This window comes from Coccidioides posadasii, chromosome 1 (assembly GCF_018416015.2).
Source record: "Coccidioides posadasii str. Silveira chromosome 1, complete sequence".
Taxonomy (NCBI): Eukaryota; Fungi; Ascomycota; class Eurotiomycetes; order Onygenales; family Onygenaceae; genus Coccidioides; species Coccidioides posadasii.
In genome coordinates, this window is record NC_089407.1 from 7524204 (window position 1) to 7537750 (window position 13547).

Genomic DNA, 13547 nt, shown 5'->3' on the forward strand with positions numbered 1-13547 from the left:
CGCGCAGGATTACCGATCTTCACATGGACTAAGCACCAGTGAGTACAGAGTACTCCAAGATCTCTCTTCATGGAATAACTAATACAGCCGACATGCGACCAGCTCATTCGGTAATATAATCTGCTTTGAACTCATCTGCGACCTTTGCTTCATAGCATATCCAAGCCCACACAGAGTATAACTATCAGGGAGTACCCTCCGTAGTCACGGGGTTACGAATTATCATTATAAACGACCAAGTGAATTCCACCGTAAAAAGCAATGCACCAATTATTTAGCCGCTCTGCTAATACTGCCATACTTGGCTTGCCAGGCAAAGAAATACAGCAGCGCTGCCAGCGGCTGACCGACAAGACAGAAACTCAACCAAAAGAGAGCGTTGCCTAAAATCTTCCCCGTTTGACTGTTCATCTTTTCCAGCGGCAGAGTCACCGCTATAAGGGGAAGTTGAAACATCATACCCCCGAATGCGACACCTGTTGGTACGTCAGAGACGGTGGTAAGAAAATAAAATGAGGATGGGACGAAAGCAAGTGGTGACCTTACCAATTATGTTATGCGTGGGAATTCCCACTGCCAATTCGTGGAGTACTGCCGAAACGGTGAACACCATTACGCTGGCCGTAAAGGGACTCCAGCCTCGTCCGACAAGCGGTGAAAAAATGTGTCGCTTCATAAATTGATAGACAGGAATATTCCATGTTCGCCAGTACCTACCAACGCTAGGACTGTTCCACCAATCCGTATAGAACTCGCGATCACCAAATCTCATAACTTCCGCCAGCGCATTGAGGAATGATTGGAAGAGCGCATAGAATCCAGCAAGCCAGATCACAAGGGAAATTGTTGACAGCTTCATAACTCGTTCTGCAATGGACGCCCATTCTCGTAACGCGATCTTTTCGAGCGCATTCAATAGCGTCGGCGAGGCGTACTGTGCAGATATGATCCACATAAACACGGAGAGTCCACAAAACTCGGCAACCCGTTTTGCAACGAAGTTCCATCGAATATAACTTGTTGTGGGATATACCGGCTGGTAGACAAGGGTGGGCGCCAGCCAGAAATACGTCAAGTTTTTGATCGTAATGTTTTGTGGGTACGGGCAGCTATTATATATTTTTGGGAGATTGTTCTCCGGGGATGGATGCAGAAGAGCGTGGCGAAGGTCGCGATTTGTGAAGGCATACGAGCAATTCTTCAACATGACGACGATGGCATGGACCTCGCACAAAGTTCCAATGCCAGGGTGGTTGATGTAAAAATAGACAGCATAAGATGTCAGCGAGAGACACAGAGTGGCATTCACCGTGTGCGCGATAGCGATATATGACCATGCAAGTTGAGCGGCTGGTTGCTGCCGTGCCTCGGGGCCGTCAAGCTTTTTCCTGAGACCAATTACTTCTTTCACTCGCTGCGCAGCGGCCAGCTCTATCAAATACGCAATGAAGAGATGACACGGGACCAGCGAGAAGAGAAGGACTCCAAGTATGAGATCTTGTCTTCGATAATCGTGACAGCGCAGACAGATCAAAACTCCGTACTAGTGCTATCGTTAGTAAAGGCTTCGAGCAAGCTGGGGTCAAAACATCGAGCGGACCTTCATGAAATTTTCAATAACCAACCGTAGATTCATAACAACTAGATGGGAGTCTGATCAGTGTCTTTCACGTGCATCGGGGAGCGCGAGGGGGGATTTGAGGCTCACTCAGCACGATCACCATCAGATTCCGGAAACCAAAGAAGCTTGGTGAGGCATTTGACTCGCGGCTTAGGCATGATGGTCGTATTTCTGAGTGATAGGCAGCGACATGGCGATACTTGCTTCTTCGATTCGACCCGTGCGTCACTCTCTGTAGCCTTTTAGGGGATTCTTCTTCCGAGGTTGTTGGAGGCGTGGATAACGTGCTGCTCGTGCATGAAAGAGCTGAGGGAGTAGAAAGGGCTGAGAGGCCAGCCATATTCAATGTGAGCGGTGAATAATCAGAGAAAAACGAAAGAGACAGTGCAATGCGATGAGAAGATTTTCATTTCGCTCGGCTTCCAAGCATGTGGGCAAATGGAGCTGCAGCAGCTTGCAACCATCGCTGATAAGAGAGAGATCTTCAAGCAGAGTCACTAGATGTTGAAGATAAGTTGTGTTATGTGGTCATCATACGCCGACAGCTCGAATTCATTCCTAGCGAGAAATCAGGTCATCATGACTGTTTACCGGGAGGCGGAGCGACAGTTCCACGGGTGGAATTTGGGGTTTTGGAGTGGGAGTCCGAGCCAGCAAGGGGAGGTATTAATTTATGCTTTCTCGGTTCCATGCTGGATACGCTCGCGCTAACAAGAGTGGCGATCATTTTCGGCGTCAAGGTCGAGCTGATCAATCGATGTCCTTTGCATCTGAATTGAAACAGCGGGAAGTTTGACGTACATGGCGTCCAATCATCCAATGAAAGCGGGATAGTATTGTTAAATATTGCTCTGCCTTTGTCAATCGTTGAATTTCACGTCCAATTTTTCTCATGAGAAGCATCATCAAACCGGACTCGCTTCTTCACCACCGCACATCTTCGCGATTTCGCACGGAGAACTGCACCGGAATCAGAGATGGCATTTTACGATGAAGGCGCAACAGAAAGCTCGTTCATTCCCCGGCCGCTCGGACCGCGAAGACCAAGTCAGCACCCCAGCCGACCGTTAGGATTCTGAATCCCATGTACTAATCAACACCAGGACCTGTGACGGACTACGGCTCGTCGCTAGTACAATGGATGCGTGTGCGCCAACCGAAATACAAAGGAGGCCATCGGTTAGAATGGGAGCGACCGAGCGCGAGTTATACAGTGGATGTAAGCAGCTGTCCACGTTCCGAAGAGAGCTGGTTCAACTCTTAAGACGCTGACAGATACCTATTATTATAGATGCTCCCTCCTTTTGCCGCTATTCATTCTCCTGCAGACACAATTCCTGTACGGCACCTACATCAGTCGATCGGGAAGTCGAAGAAGCCAATTACGGTCGTGAGATGGACACCTGAGGGTCGACGATTATTGACTGGTGGACATACCGGAGAATTCATGCTATGGAACGGTACAGCTTTCAATTTTGAAACAGTGATGGACGTAAGATCCCTTGATTGAAAAGTGTCTGCGGCCGTGACACGTTCGGCTGATAGATTACAACCCACAGGCCCATTACGATCAATACCAAGCGGGAGTCACGTCGGCGGAATGGTCACATAGTCATGAATGGCTGATATCTGGTGGTCAAAAGGGCGACGTTAAATATTGGCGACCAAATTTTAACAACGTTGAGACCGTAGATGATGCTCACCACGATGCCGTCCGGGACTTGGCATGGTGTCCTAATGATACGAGGTTTCTTTCCGCCTCTGACGACACGACATTGAAGATCTTCGACTTTAACGCAAGGGCCTGCGAACTGGTATTAGCAGGTCATGGGTGGGATGTCAAATCCTGCGATTGGCATCCCACTAAAGGACTTCTCGTCTCGGGCTCGAAAGACCACCAGGTCAAGTTCTGGGACCCCAGGACAGGAAGATGTCTCACTACTCTCCATAGTCACAAAAATACAGTGACAACTACGAAATTTTCTCGAGTAAACAATAATCTCCTCGCCACGTCTTCGCGAGATCAGACCGGACGCATTTTTGATCTGCGAATGATGCGAGATATCTGCATTCTCCGAGGCCACGAGAAACCCATTTCTTCCCTGACCTGGCACCCTATTCACAGTACCCTTGTATCAACGGGAAGTGAGGACGGATCTTTATATCACTACCTATTGGATGAGCCCAATTTGCCAGCCGGACAGGTTCCCACCGTTGCACCATACGATACTACCGATCCCAGCAACACTCCTGCCCAAGTGATATTCCCGGCCCATCGCATACAGTTTGCCCACAGTTCTACCATCTGGTCACTCGATTGGCATCCTCTAGGCCACATCTTGGCATCTGGGTCCAAGGATAACTTTACCCGGTTTTGGTCTAGGACTCGGCCTGGCGAGACTACCTATCTGAAAGACAGATTTCACATTGGCGAAGAAGCGGCCGAAGCTCAAGGGACATGGAATCGTGGATTCGGTCGTCGGCAGATGCGAGAAGAAGAGGAGCAAGAAATTCAGGATGAGGCTGAGGGTTTGGTGGATCAAAAACGACCTGAATCGCTGTTACCCGGTATTCAGGGTATGCCGCCTCCAGATGGTCCCGGTCTACCGGGCTTGATTCCTGGAATTGGTGCTGTACATCCACCACCACCGCCGCTTCCCGTCGATATACCTTCATCCATGCCTCATATCGACCCCGGTCGCCTTGCTGCTCTGCTGTCTTCCGGCGCAATACCCCATCCTCCGCCACCTCAGCATCTCCTTCCTCCTCAAAACCCGGGCCAGATGCCCTTCCCCATTCCGGGTATATCTGGACCATTCCCGCCTAATCCTGACTTTCCACAGTTCCCGAACCAAATGTTTCCGCCACAGCCTGCGCATCAACAACCAAAATAGCAACATCATTTTGGTAGCGAATTGATCGGCCCAAGTGTGAGACTGCATAGACTGCATAGACCTGAAATACAATGCATGGGATCCTAAAGATCAATCTCATTTATGCCGATATATTTTGAAAATCGCACGTCGGGGCTATGTGGAGGCGTTCAAGTGATACGGTGCTGCATTCGTGTAAAATATGCGGAGTTGGTTTCTGAGAAGGCCGGGTTTGGGGCTGGCGCATGTATGTTACGATACCAAAGTATCTTGAGCATTCATAATCACATCTTTGTAAAACCGATCTTTGCATTTGTAGCGGGTTTATGGCACTAAAGTCCACCTTGTATGGAGAAACCGGATAAGATTAGAACTAAGGTGTTGATGCAGCCCCATATGAACGGTAGCCAGGTGATCATTTTGAGGTTCCCAGCCTCATAGACGGCTCCGATGCTGTAGGATCATGTTTCCGTTAGCCATTATAAATCCCGCTACCGTAAAATTTACGGCACGAGGATCAATCTATTCCTTACAGTAGCCCCACAACACTCCCTGCTAACAAACCCTCCAGACCAGCAATCAGAATATAAAAGACAGGTACTGCCCATATAACCTTCCAACTATGCCATTGTGTTATCACGACACATGCGGCTGCGGCGATATGAACACCGGAGTAGAGTATCAGTGTCCAGAAGAGCGTAAACCGCCACATATCGCCAGTAAACACCAGGTATTTGGCTTCATCGCGGGAGGGGCCGAGGGGAGTATAGAGAGAAGGAAACGGCGGAACGCTATAATCGCCCGGTACAAACATCGTCACCAGGAGCTGCTGGGCTCTCCGTCCGCCGAGAAAGGCGAACGTCGCTCAGGAGAACAGGTCCAGAATTGGCAGGGAGAATGGGTTGGTTACGTCAAGAATCGATCACGTGATGCAGCGTTCTGGACCTCGGCAGCTTTTTGCATCACCTCCTGGCCGCCGATGTGCATGTCTGCGCTTCGTCGGTTCAATGGTCCCGCGAGCTGCCATAAGGATTACCGCTCTCCAGTTTCGATGGGACAGATGGCTTGAAACAAAATTGCACGATGGGTACTGAGAGATCTCTCGCAACGCTCCTGCGATCCCTGCAGACTGCTTCCGTGCCTGAAGATGCGTACAGGTAATTTAAGCTCCCTCATCTCGTCTCATCACCCCGATACTAACATGAGCACACCAGATTATTACCGTCAGCAACCGGCCTCTTGTCCCTTCTTAAGAATCCCCTGAACGTATCGCTGTTGTCGTCGCAACTACTCTGCTGTCCGGCTTTGTGGGAAGGGCAGGTCGATCTCCAGACCTGTCGCAGGCTGATTGGAGTCTTCAATAGCGCAGCGTTTACAATCGTACAACATGAATCGTCCAGTAACCCAAAACCACCATATCTCCAGCGGCGCGGGCTTGAGCGAGAAGAATGGTTGAAGGCCGTGGTCAACGGCGCAGATGACAAGTCCCCACGTTGGAGACATCTCCTCCTCATTGGCGGAGTGTTGCTGGGCTTCGAAGGCCAGAATCGCCAGGGTTTGTCGTTGCACTGGAGAAAGAAACTTGAATCGGCACTGATCAAGGGGCTACAACTTTCGTTGGCAGAACTGGAAGAAAATCCGAAGGTAGCGGCACACGCCAATGTCCTAGTCTTAAACTATACATTTGAGTTGCTGTCCGATTGGGAGCGAAGCCAGATCGATTACGATATCCTTCTTCCTATCCTAGTTGACTCCGCCTTTTTCTCCGAAGAAGGTCTTAGCTCAGGATATTTTCTAGGCGCCATCGACCAGGACGTTCGCGAGATCGGTAATAAGAAGTTTGCCTGGGTCGAAAGTTCACCGACTTTCTGTCAGGTTAATACCATCCTATCGAGGCCGCTTATTACCTCTCTTGGTCCACTCTCCCGTTTGATAGCGCATTCTGTCGATAATGCCAGTAATCAGGCTCTAATCGCAGAATTGGTGGACCTTTTACTTGAATATTCTCGCACCGCTCTTGTCCAATGGCGTCAGAATAAGTTATCGGAGGTTGACATGTCAGAAGAGGCCGAATTCTTGGATGAAATCACCCTGAAATCAACACTGCCTACGCTGTGGCGGCTCTTGAAGACCTCTTTGTTTTCTATGGTCATTGTGCTCCGAGCTGCCATGGGCAGAGTGCTAAACGACCCGGTGTTAGCCGCTGATAGATGTAAGACGTCTGCAATACTTCGTCTGTGCGGTGGCTAACAGATATAGATGCGCCTTACCTCGCCTCCAAAACTCTCCAAATTCTCCGAAATCTCTTTTTCATAACGAGCCGATTAGGGCATAACTCGTCTTCCCAGCTCGTTTTTGTTAACCTCACCTCCCTTGACATCCTGTCACAATATCCCGCACTCGCACAAGAATTCTTAGAAAATATTCGACCCTCAGACAATGGTCAAATTCCGGCTCATCCAGTGGACAGGTGTCTGGATTTATTTTTCTTGAATACTGCCGAACATTTCACGCTTATCCTCACTCCGGATGTCAATGAACGTTTATTAGTATCTGCAGCGCTGCCTTATCTCGCAGCTGGCGGTAATAACAACCTCCTAGAGATCTTCGAAGCTGCTCACAGCGTCGTTCTAGCCGTCCTTGCGGCGCCAAAAAGCGCCGATATGGCAGCTAAACATCTGCCATACTACGTTGATACCCTGTTTAATGTGCGTACTGATTCTTTACAATTTATGTTTATTTTTGATAACCAATTTGAATAGGTCTTCCCTCAGAACCTCTCTGCGAGACAATTCAGACTTGCATTTAAAACAATCCTTCAGATCACCGCCCCTCCTTCACCATTAGCAAATAGCCAACCCTTACTCCCGTCAATCCTTCTGCAGCTTCTCTACGACAGGGCATTAACGGGCCCAACGACTCCTCTCCCTCACCCAACTTCCGCAGTTGATTCCACATCCACCGAGGAACCCCTTCTCTCCGAACAAGCGGTCCTTACACTAACTATAATTGACTGTTTATGCTACCTTCGGGTTGACACACTAGAAGAATGGCTTAATCTCGCTGCCCATTTGATAAGCCAAATTGAAGACCGTACCATGCGAAGCACGTGTCAAGAAAGGCTTTGGGACGCGCTGAGCAGTGGGGAGATGGATGTTGAGAGGGCCTACTTTTGCGTTACGTGGTGGAGTACGAGAGGAGGGAGAGAGAAGGTACTTTTTGGAGCAGAGGAAGATGTCCAAGTTCCATACATGAGCGGAGCCCTAGGCACTGGGGAGCCTGAACCAAGGGAAAACAAGCTGTGAGGTCGAAATAATCTAATGTGGATCGACTATTTGTATTTATTATGTCCAAGATACCAAGAAAGGGATATGACCAAACTTTTGCTCCTTGCTAAGTAGCTTTCACTTCCTTGATAAAGCCATTTGTCGATGATCTTTAGATAACTTTTCGGCCATCGGTTTGGCTGCATATCTGGGAAACTCCAGCCATATGGCCTGTCTCCTCAGCTTGAACCAAAGCGCACTTTCGCTCGCCTAGACTCGATAAAGACACAAACGAAAGGCCGGATAGGAGTCATGGTATGGGGATAAATCATGCTGCCATTCCTCGACGTCCGCTTTATTTCCAAGGTATTCTCGCAGCGGATGTAGTATGTCTATTTCTCGTTTAGGGATCCAGCAATCCCCAAAGATTCCGAACTCCCGAACATTTCCTCTTCTCGCTGGCGCGATCGTCTGGCAGAGACTCATTGTCTTGTCGCCGTCCCAATTTTCGGAGTCCTGAACGTTGCCATTTGCCTGACGTTTCCGAAGTGTGCTTGGAGTCAATGCTCGGATTGTCATTTTCTTTTGATTTACATCTTTGTTCTGCGGATTCCCCTGAACTTTCGTTGGCGAAACCATGTCGACCATCTGTCAGCGGTGGGCCTAGAATGAGCGCTGGATATTCTTCTAGAAGGTGTTGATGCTTGGAGCATGGATATGGATCCACGATGTCTGGATACATGTCGAGATTGGGACAGCGCGATAGAATGTCGACGACGAAAATGGAGTTTCGAACTTGAACAAATCGGGAGTCTGCAGCTGGATATGAAGGACATGGTGGGACTTGGAAGGTGCTGCAGAGGTAAATGTAGTCTGTTTGGCATCTGCAGATTTTGTGGAGGTGCTTGCGAATGTGGCACATTGGTGGTTAAGTAGAGAATAGGGCGAATGGGTAAGAAGATAGCTGAATCAGGCAGGCCAAAAGATAGATATGCAGGGAATTGATATGCTGAATGGCTGATAAGAATAATCATCAAAGAAAGTTGCTGTGGGGGTAGAAGAGGAGACTATCCATGAGAAGGAAGTTATATCAAGGAGAGCCATAGTGTTTCCTGATATAAAAAGTGCTGGAGTCATATGGTTGGGCAATTGATGATTACGTCGTCAAGAGCACTGAAGAGGTAATGTAGTCACGAAGCGCTTAGGAAACTAGGGGAACAAAGGCTGATATAGATGGATGAACCTATGATTGCGTTGATTTGCAGCCATGTACACCCCATCACTTTCCAGTAAAAAAACAAGCTTGGAGAGGAGCGAAACATATATGATAAACAGAGTCAACAGGGAGGGAATATCTCTGATATGGAATCACCTCCTTTCTAGACCCTGTGGGTTTAGTTGGTTCCAAAAATATGAACATAGAACATAATTTGTTCTTGCCAGACGAACATGACCTTAAACGGAGTCAATATGAGAATCAGTACGAAGATGAAATAAGTCAGCGTATGCCTGGAATTCCAACCCAGGTTTTGCTTCGATACTCAACGTATTCTTTACCAAAGAACTTGATTAATAGCATCTCCTCCTCTACATCGGGCAAGTAGTCAGCATTCTTTCCTCTAGCCATAATCATGGATGAAAACGTACTTCGAATCCGAGAAGAAAAGAACTCCCAGAGCACAGCGGCATAACCTAGAAAGCATACAGCATTTCCCAACACCACTTGCGTCCCCAAACCCCACCAGAAGAATCCGAAGTAGCTTGGATGTCGGAAAATGCTGTAAATCCCTTCCTTCACCAAGCTATGCTCCTCCCTGCGATGATGCTGAATAGTATGAGTGAAACTAACGCCTGCCTGTGCCATCGCCAATGACCGAACAATTTGGCCAACTACCATCAACACCAGTCCCACCAACACCTGATATTTTATGCCACCAAATATCGCAGCCGTCCATTCAAAATAGCCGTCGGGGAGGAATAGATGAGCAAGCAGGCACTCTGCAACTGCAGACCCATGGGCGATATTATAGGCGGCTCCGTTTTGAGTCAAGAGAAAAGCGGTGACCGTTGCGAACAAGTTGTTATAACGGGCAGTGATATAGTATTCAAGAAAGTGGAATAGGGCCAACGATGTGACGAAGAAAGGAACGCGCCATAATGGATTGGAAAATGTGTAAAGTAACACGGTGAGGACGACACAAGTGCCTGCAGCCTGGCCAAGGAGAAACGAACGAATGGAGATACCGGAGAGGGACTTTTCTCCGCCTGGAAGATATGCGGGGTCGATAACTCGAGACTTAGTTGGACCATTCGCGGTCGGGCGGTAAGGTCGGTAATCCGGACGGGGTTGCCCGTCAAGCCCTGGTGTGGGAAACTCATCCAATGGAGAAAATCTAGAAGAAAAAGACGCTACTGAGTCCATTGTGAATCGTCGTTGTATGTTCAATTGGCCCTGTTGGCTGATAAGTTGAAAACACTCCAGAAGCAAGAGTGAACGAACAGCAGTGAGGCTGTCAGCAAAGCAGATATAAACATGTAATCTACATTCAGACAAAGAAAGGGGGCAAATGCTCCCTACTGGCAAATATTTCAGAGAATTTTGGCATGATAGCTTGACACAAAGAAACGACAAATTAGAGAACAATATGCTATTGTTGTCTCCTGGCAACGAAAATGAAGCTGTCTGAACGCAGTGCCGCGACGAGCAAATTTAAGGTTTGGTGGCCGAATTTGGCTTAGCGAGATGAACCCCACATGGACGGGAAATTAGTCAGCCGGATTGATGACGTGAGGCTGAGCGGCGTCGCAAGCAGCCGCAATCTCTCGCCAGGTCGCAACCAGTGCGAGGAAGTCCAGAAGAGGCGGGTCGATTCGTCATGGCTGAGAAACAGGGCTTATCTGAAAAGGACAAGATGCTCCGGGGTGAGCTGTACCATGCTTTCACCCCGGATCTAGAGGCGGAGAGGGCGCGATGTAAAAGCGCTTGTGATAGATTCAACAATGCCGGCGATGTATCTCGACGACGACGGGTGCAGCTTTGGAGAGAGTGAGTAGTTTTACAGCCAAAGGCTATTAATATGTTCTTTGCAGTATCCTACCATTCTGTATGCGATAAGAGCCTATTATCTCAATCTCTCTCTTTTTTTCCTTTCGTTTTCCATCATGGTTTACGTTATCCCCGAGTCTCGATCTGACTGGTATCAGAAATACTGACTAGTGTAGCATCGTCCAAGATGAACGCCCCATGCCACCTCCGGCGGAAGATCCTGTAGCTGACGCTCGGCTCTTCGAAGATGATCCTTGGGTCGAGGCTCCCATTCGGACAGATTATGGGTACAACGTGAAGCTTGGAAAGGGTGTTTTTGTCAACTTCAATTGCGTGATAATCGACACCTGCCCGATAACAATTGGGGCTAGAACGCTGTTAGGGCCCTGTGTAAACCTCTATAGTGGAACTCACCCCCTGGACCCGGCACTCAGGAATGGAACGAAAGGGCCAGAGCTAGGAAGTGAAATCCATATCGGGGAAGATTGCTGGATCGGAGGTAATGTGGTCATTTTGCCCGGAGTCACCATTGGAAAAGGGGTCACAGTTGGGGCTGGCAGTGTTGTTACTAAGGTATGTCCTGTCTGTAGCATCGCCGTCCGGATATGCTGCTCCGATACTCATAACCATAGGACATCCCGCCCTTTCATGTTGCAGCTGGAAATCCTGCAAGAATTCTCCGCCGTATAGAAACCGCGATGGCGGACGCCCAAGAATAGTGCTGTCGTATCTTGAGGATGGGTATCATATATCAAGAACCAACCTTGTACATGTGTTAGAAAATTTTGATGTTCTTCAGCAGTGGAGTAGATATCGCATACCATGCCGGAAAATTCCACTGCGGGTACATTGTGCCGAACATACTCTACTAGAATTGAGGCAGAAGAGCATTGAGCGACACCAACAATGCATACTCTGGGAACACCCACAGCTGCGGACAACTGTGTCTCTGAGCCTTTCGGTAGGCACACCAGCCTAATTTTCTGCTCAGGGGGTAGCGTCTGGGATGCGGATGCAACGAGAGAAGACAAAGGGGCAAGGAGGCTGACAGGTAAAATGGAACGGCAGACAAACACAGCAACAAGCTTGCTTGGTTTTCCGGCTTGCTTGCGGTCTATTTTCTCAGTTGCCATTTCAGAAAGAGGTTCGTTTATAGCAGCAGATGGGACTTTGCACATTGTTTCAAGAGCTCGAGCTGTAGAATTGAAGCCCACCGTAAGGTGCTTTGATATGTCCGGTGGAATGGGCGTCACAGAAGCCCTGGTCTGGATTCCCAGGGACGAGCTCCTCTTGCGCTTCCGCTTCTTCCAGCGGCGACCCCGTGAGGGGTCAATTTCATGCCGATGTTCACCCACAGGGGTAAGCAACCTGAGACAAGTCAGCCCCTGATATTCGCACCTTGCTGTGTCCAGAACAGCACATTTCCATTTGACGGAGTGATTCAATGCAAGTCTTTTCTGGGTGTATGATGTGGATGATAGGGAATGGGCACGCATCATCCCGGTTCCATACCGACAAAGCAGGTCTAAGATAACCGCTTGGTGTTTTTGGGGTATATCTTGTCTGTAAGATATTAGCTGGATAGAGCAACCAGTTAAAGTGGGCTAGCTACTCCGTACATAGAGGTTGAAACCATTTTCGCTAATTGCTAGTTGAAAAGCTGTTTGGTGTTGGCTGAGAGGGAAGAGTTTCGCAGCACGGATTTGGCAGCTCAGAAAGCAAATTAATATCTCCGGGCGATGATTGGCCGACAGTTAACCCCACAAAAATACGCGTGTACGACGGCCGCCCACAGCAGTGAAATGGGAGTAAAGACAAATCCCTCAAAATGTCAGAAATCGTCTATCTGTGTTCAGTCTGGCCATAATGGAACACCAGTCAGCTGTGATTTGAAAAGCCCAAGACTTGTGCATGTTCCCGCAAACAGTCCCTTGAAACCTGGAATGCATACTGTGTATATTGACCTCCAAGCACCATTAGCTTCATCCAACTACTCCTCTTTGTCCATGTGAAGTGAATATTTCCTGGCACTCATACAACTATCAGCTACTCAACAAGATCCTTGGGGTCTTGAGCAAACATTTGCCCACATCTGGAAATGCCAAGAGCAGGTTTTGCATGAAGAAAGGCAGAGTCGGAGGATTGCCCGTCCAGCTCTTTCAGCAAGGGTCCGAAAACCGTGCCCAGGGTCCTGGACCCAGGATCCAAGACAGCTCCATAATACAGCAGAGACAACAGAGTTGGCTGGGCCTTATATGAACTGAAAATACAAAGATACATACTCTGCTGTTCTATGGGGTGCTGGCACAATACAGGGGAAATGCCCTCTTCTCACATCAAAGGGCAGGCACTTTGTACTCTGTACAGAGTACTGTGGGGCAGCCAGTCCAGTTTGGCTCCGTGTTGCGGAAGCATTGTACACACAGGTAGTTATGTGGGGACGATGGGGTGGATAGAGCGTTTACTATTTACCTCTGCCTGGGCGCGCTGCTCAGGAATGCTGCATAGAGTGTGGGCTGAGCATGATTTGTTTTCAGCCAGTCATATCGGGAGTGTTCTGGCCCCATGGAGGAGTTAAAAACAATGTCTCTATGTCTCCTGCATCTTGATAATTACAGCTCTGAGCCAAGCGTCACAAAGAAAGGCTGCATCACCGTAATTACAGTACAGTAACGGGCCGAAATATTACAGCTGACTGGCTGCCCGCCGACCAACCAGGCAGCAGAGCAGCAGGAAGCTCC

General features: G+C 48.7%; 8 protein-coding genes across 8 annotated transcripts; 3 read left to right on the forward strand and 5 right to left on the reverse strand.

Moving 5' to 3' along the window:
* Positions 1 to 61: 61 nt before the first annotated feature.
* D8B26_002264 (uncharacterized protein) lies at positions 62 to 2254 on the reverse strand. The gene is made up of 4 exons (XM_003066184.2): positions 1709 to 2254; positions 1601 to 1641; positions 547 to 1543; positions 62 to 476 (listed from the first exon to the last, which is right to left on the reverse strand). Exons 1-4 carry the CDS (start codon positions 1959 to 1961, stop codon positions 271 to 273), a joined length of 1497 nt encoding a protein of 498 aa, XP_003066230.1. The 5' UTR covers positions 1962 to 2254; the 3' UTR covers positions 62 to 270.
* Positions 2255 to 2598: 344 nt separating this feature from the next.
* On the forward strand, positions 2599 to 4812 carry PFS2 (pre-mRNA cleavage and polyadenylation factor (CPF) complex subunit; the record flags this gene model as incomplete). The annotated part of the gene is made up of 4 exons (XM_003066185.2): positions 2599 to 2668; positions 2725 to 2840; positions 2913 to 3113; positions 3181 to 4812. 4 exons carry the CDS (start codon positions 2599 to 2601, stop codon positions 4513 to 4515), a joined length of 1722 nt encoding a protein of 573 aa, XP_003066231.1. The 3' UTR covers positions 4516 to 4812.
* Positions 4813 to 4826: 14 nt separating this feature from the next.
* D8B26_002266 (uncharacterized protein) lies at positions 4827 to 5308 on the reverse strand (the record flags this gene model as incomplete). The annotated part of the gene is made up of 2 exons (XM_003066186.1): positions 4827 to 4947; positions 5028 to 5308. 2 exons carry the CDS (start codon positions 5306 to 5308, stop codon positions 4827 to 4829), a joined length of 402 nt encoding a protein of 133 aa, XP_003066232.1.
* A 234-nt stretch (positions 5309 to 5542) lies between these two features.
* Positions 5543 to 7872, forward strand: D8B26_002267 (uncharacterized protein). Its single transcript, XM_003066187.2, has 4 exons — positions 5543 to 5651; positions 5709 to 6706; positions 6754 to 7202; positions 7257 to 7872. Exons 1-4 carry the CDS (start codon positions 5578 to 5580, stop codon positions 7797 to 7799), a joined length of 2064 nt encoding a protein of 687 aa, XP_003066233.2. The 5' UTR covers positions 5543 to 5577; the 3' UTR covers positions 7800 to 7872.
* Positions 7873 to 8030: 158 nt separating this feature from the next.
* Positions 8031 to 8399, reverse strand: D8B26_002268 (uncharacterized protein; the record flags this gene model as incomplete). Its single annotated transcript, XM_066123775.1, has 1 exon — positions 8031 to 8399. One exon carries the CDS (start codon positions 8397 to 8399, stop codon positions 8031 to 8033), a length of 369 nt encoding a protein of 122 aa, XP_065979850.1.
* Positions 8400 to 9258: 859 nt separating this feature from the next.
* On the reverse strand, positions 9259 to 10182 carry D8B26_002269 (uncharacterized protein; the record flags this gene model as incomplete). Its single annotated transcript, XM_066123776.1, has 2 exons — positions 9259 to 9347; positions 9408 to 10182. The coding sequence occupies 2 exons, from the start codon at positions 10180 to 10182 to the stop codon at positions 9259 to 9261; spliced, it is 864 nt and encodes a 287-aa protein (XP_065979851.1).
* A 261-nt stretch (positions 10183 to 10443) lies between these two features.
* D8B26_002270 (uncharacterized protein) lies at positions 10444 to 12393 on the forward strand. The gene is made up of 3 exons (XM_003066189.2): positions 10444 to 10806; positions 10983 to 11379; positions 11439 to 12393. Exons 1-3 carry the CDS (start codon positions 10637 to 10639, stop codon positions 11523 to 11525), a joined length of 654 nt encoding a protein of 217 aa, XP_003066235.2. The 5' UTR covers positions 10444 to 10636; the 3' UTR covers positions 11526 to 12393.
* On the reverse strand, positions 11558 to 12302 carry D8B26_002271 (uncharacterized protein; the record flags this gene model as incomplete). Its single annotated transcript, XM_066123777.1, has 2 exons — positions 11558 to 11569; positions 11628 to 12302. 2 exons carry the CDS (start codon positions 12300 to 12302, stop codon positions 11558 to 11560), a joined length of 687 nt encoding a protein of 228 aa, XP_065979852.1.
* Positions 12394 to 13547: the final 1154 nt, after the last annotated feature.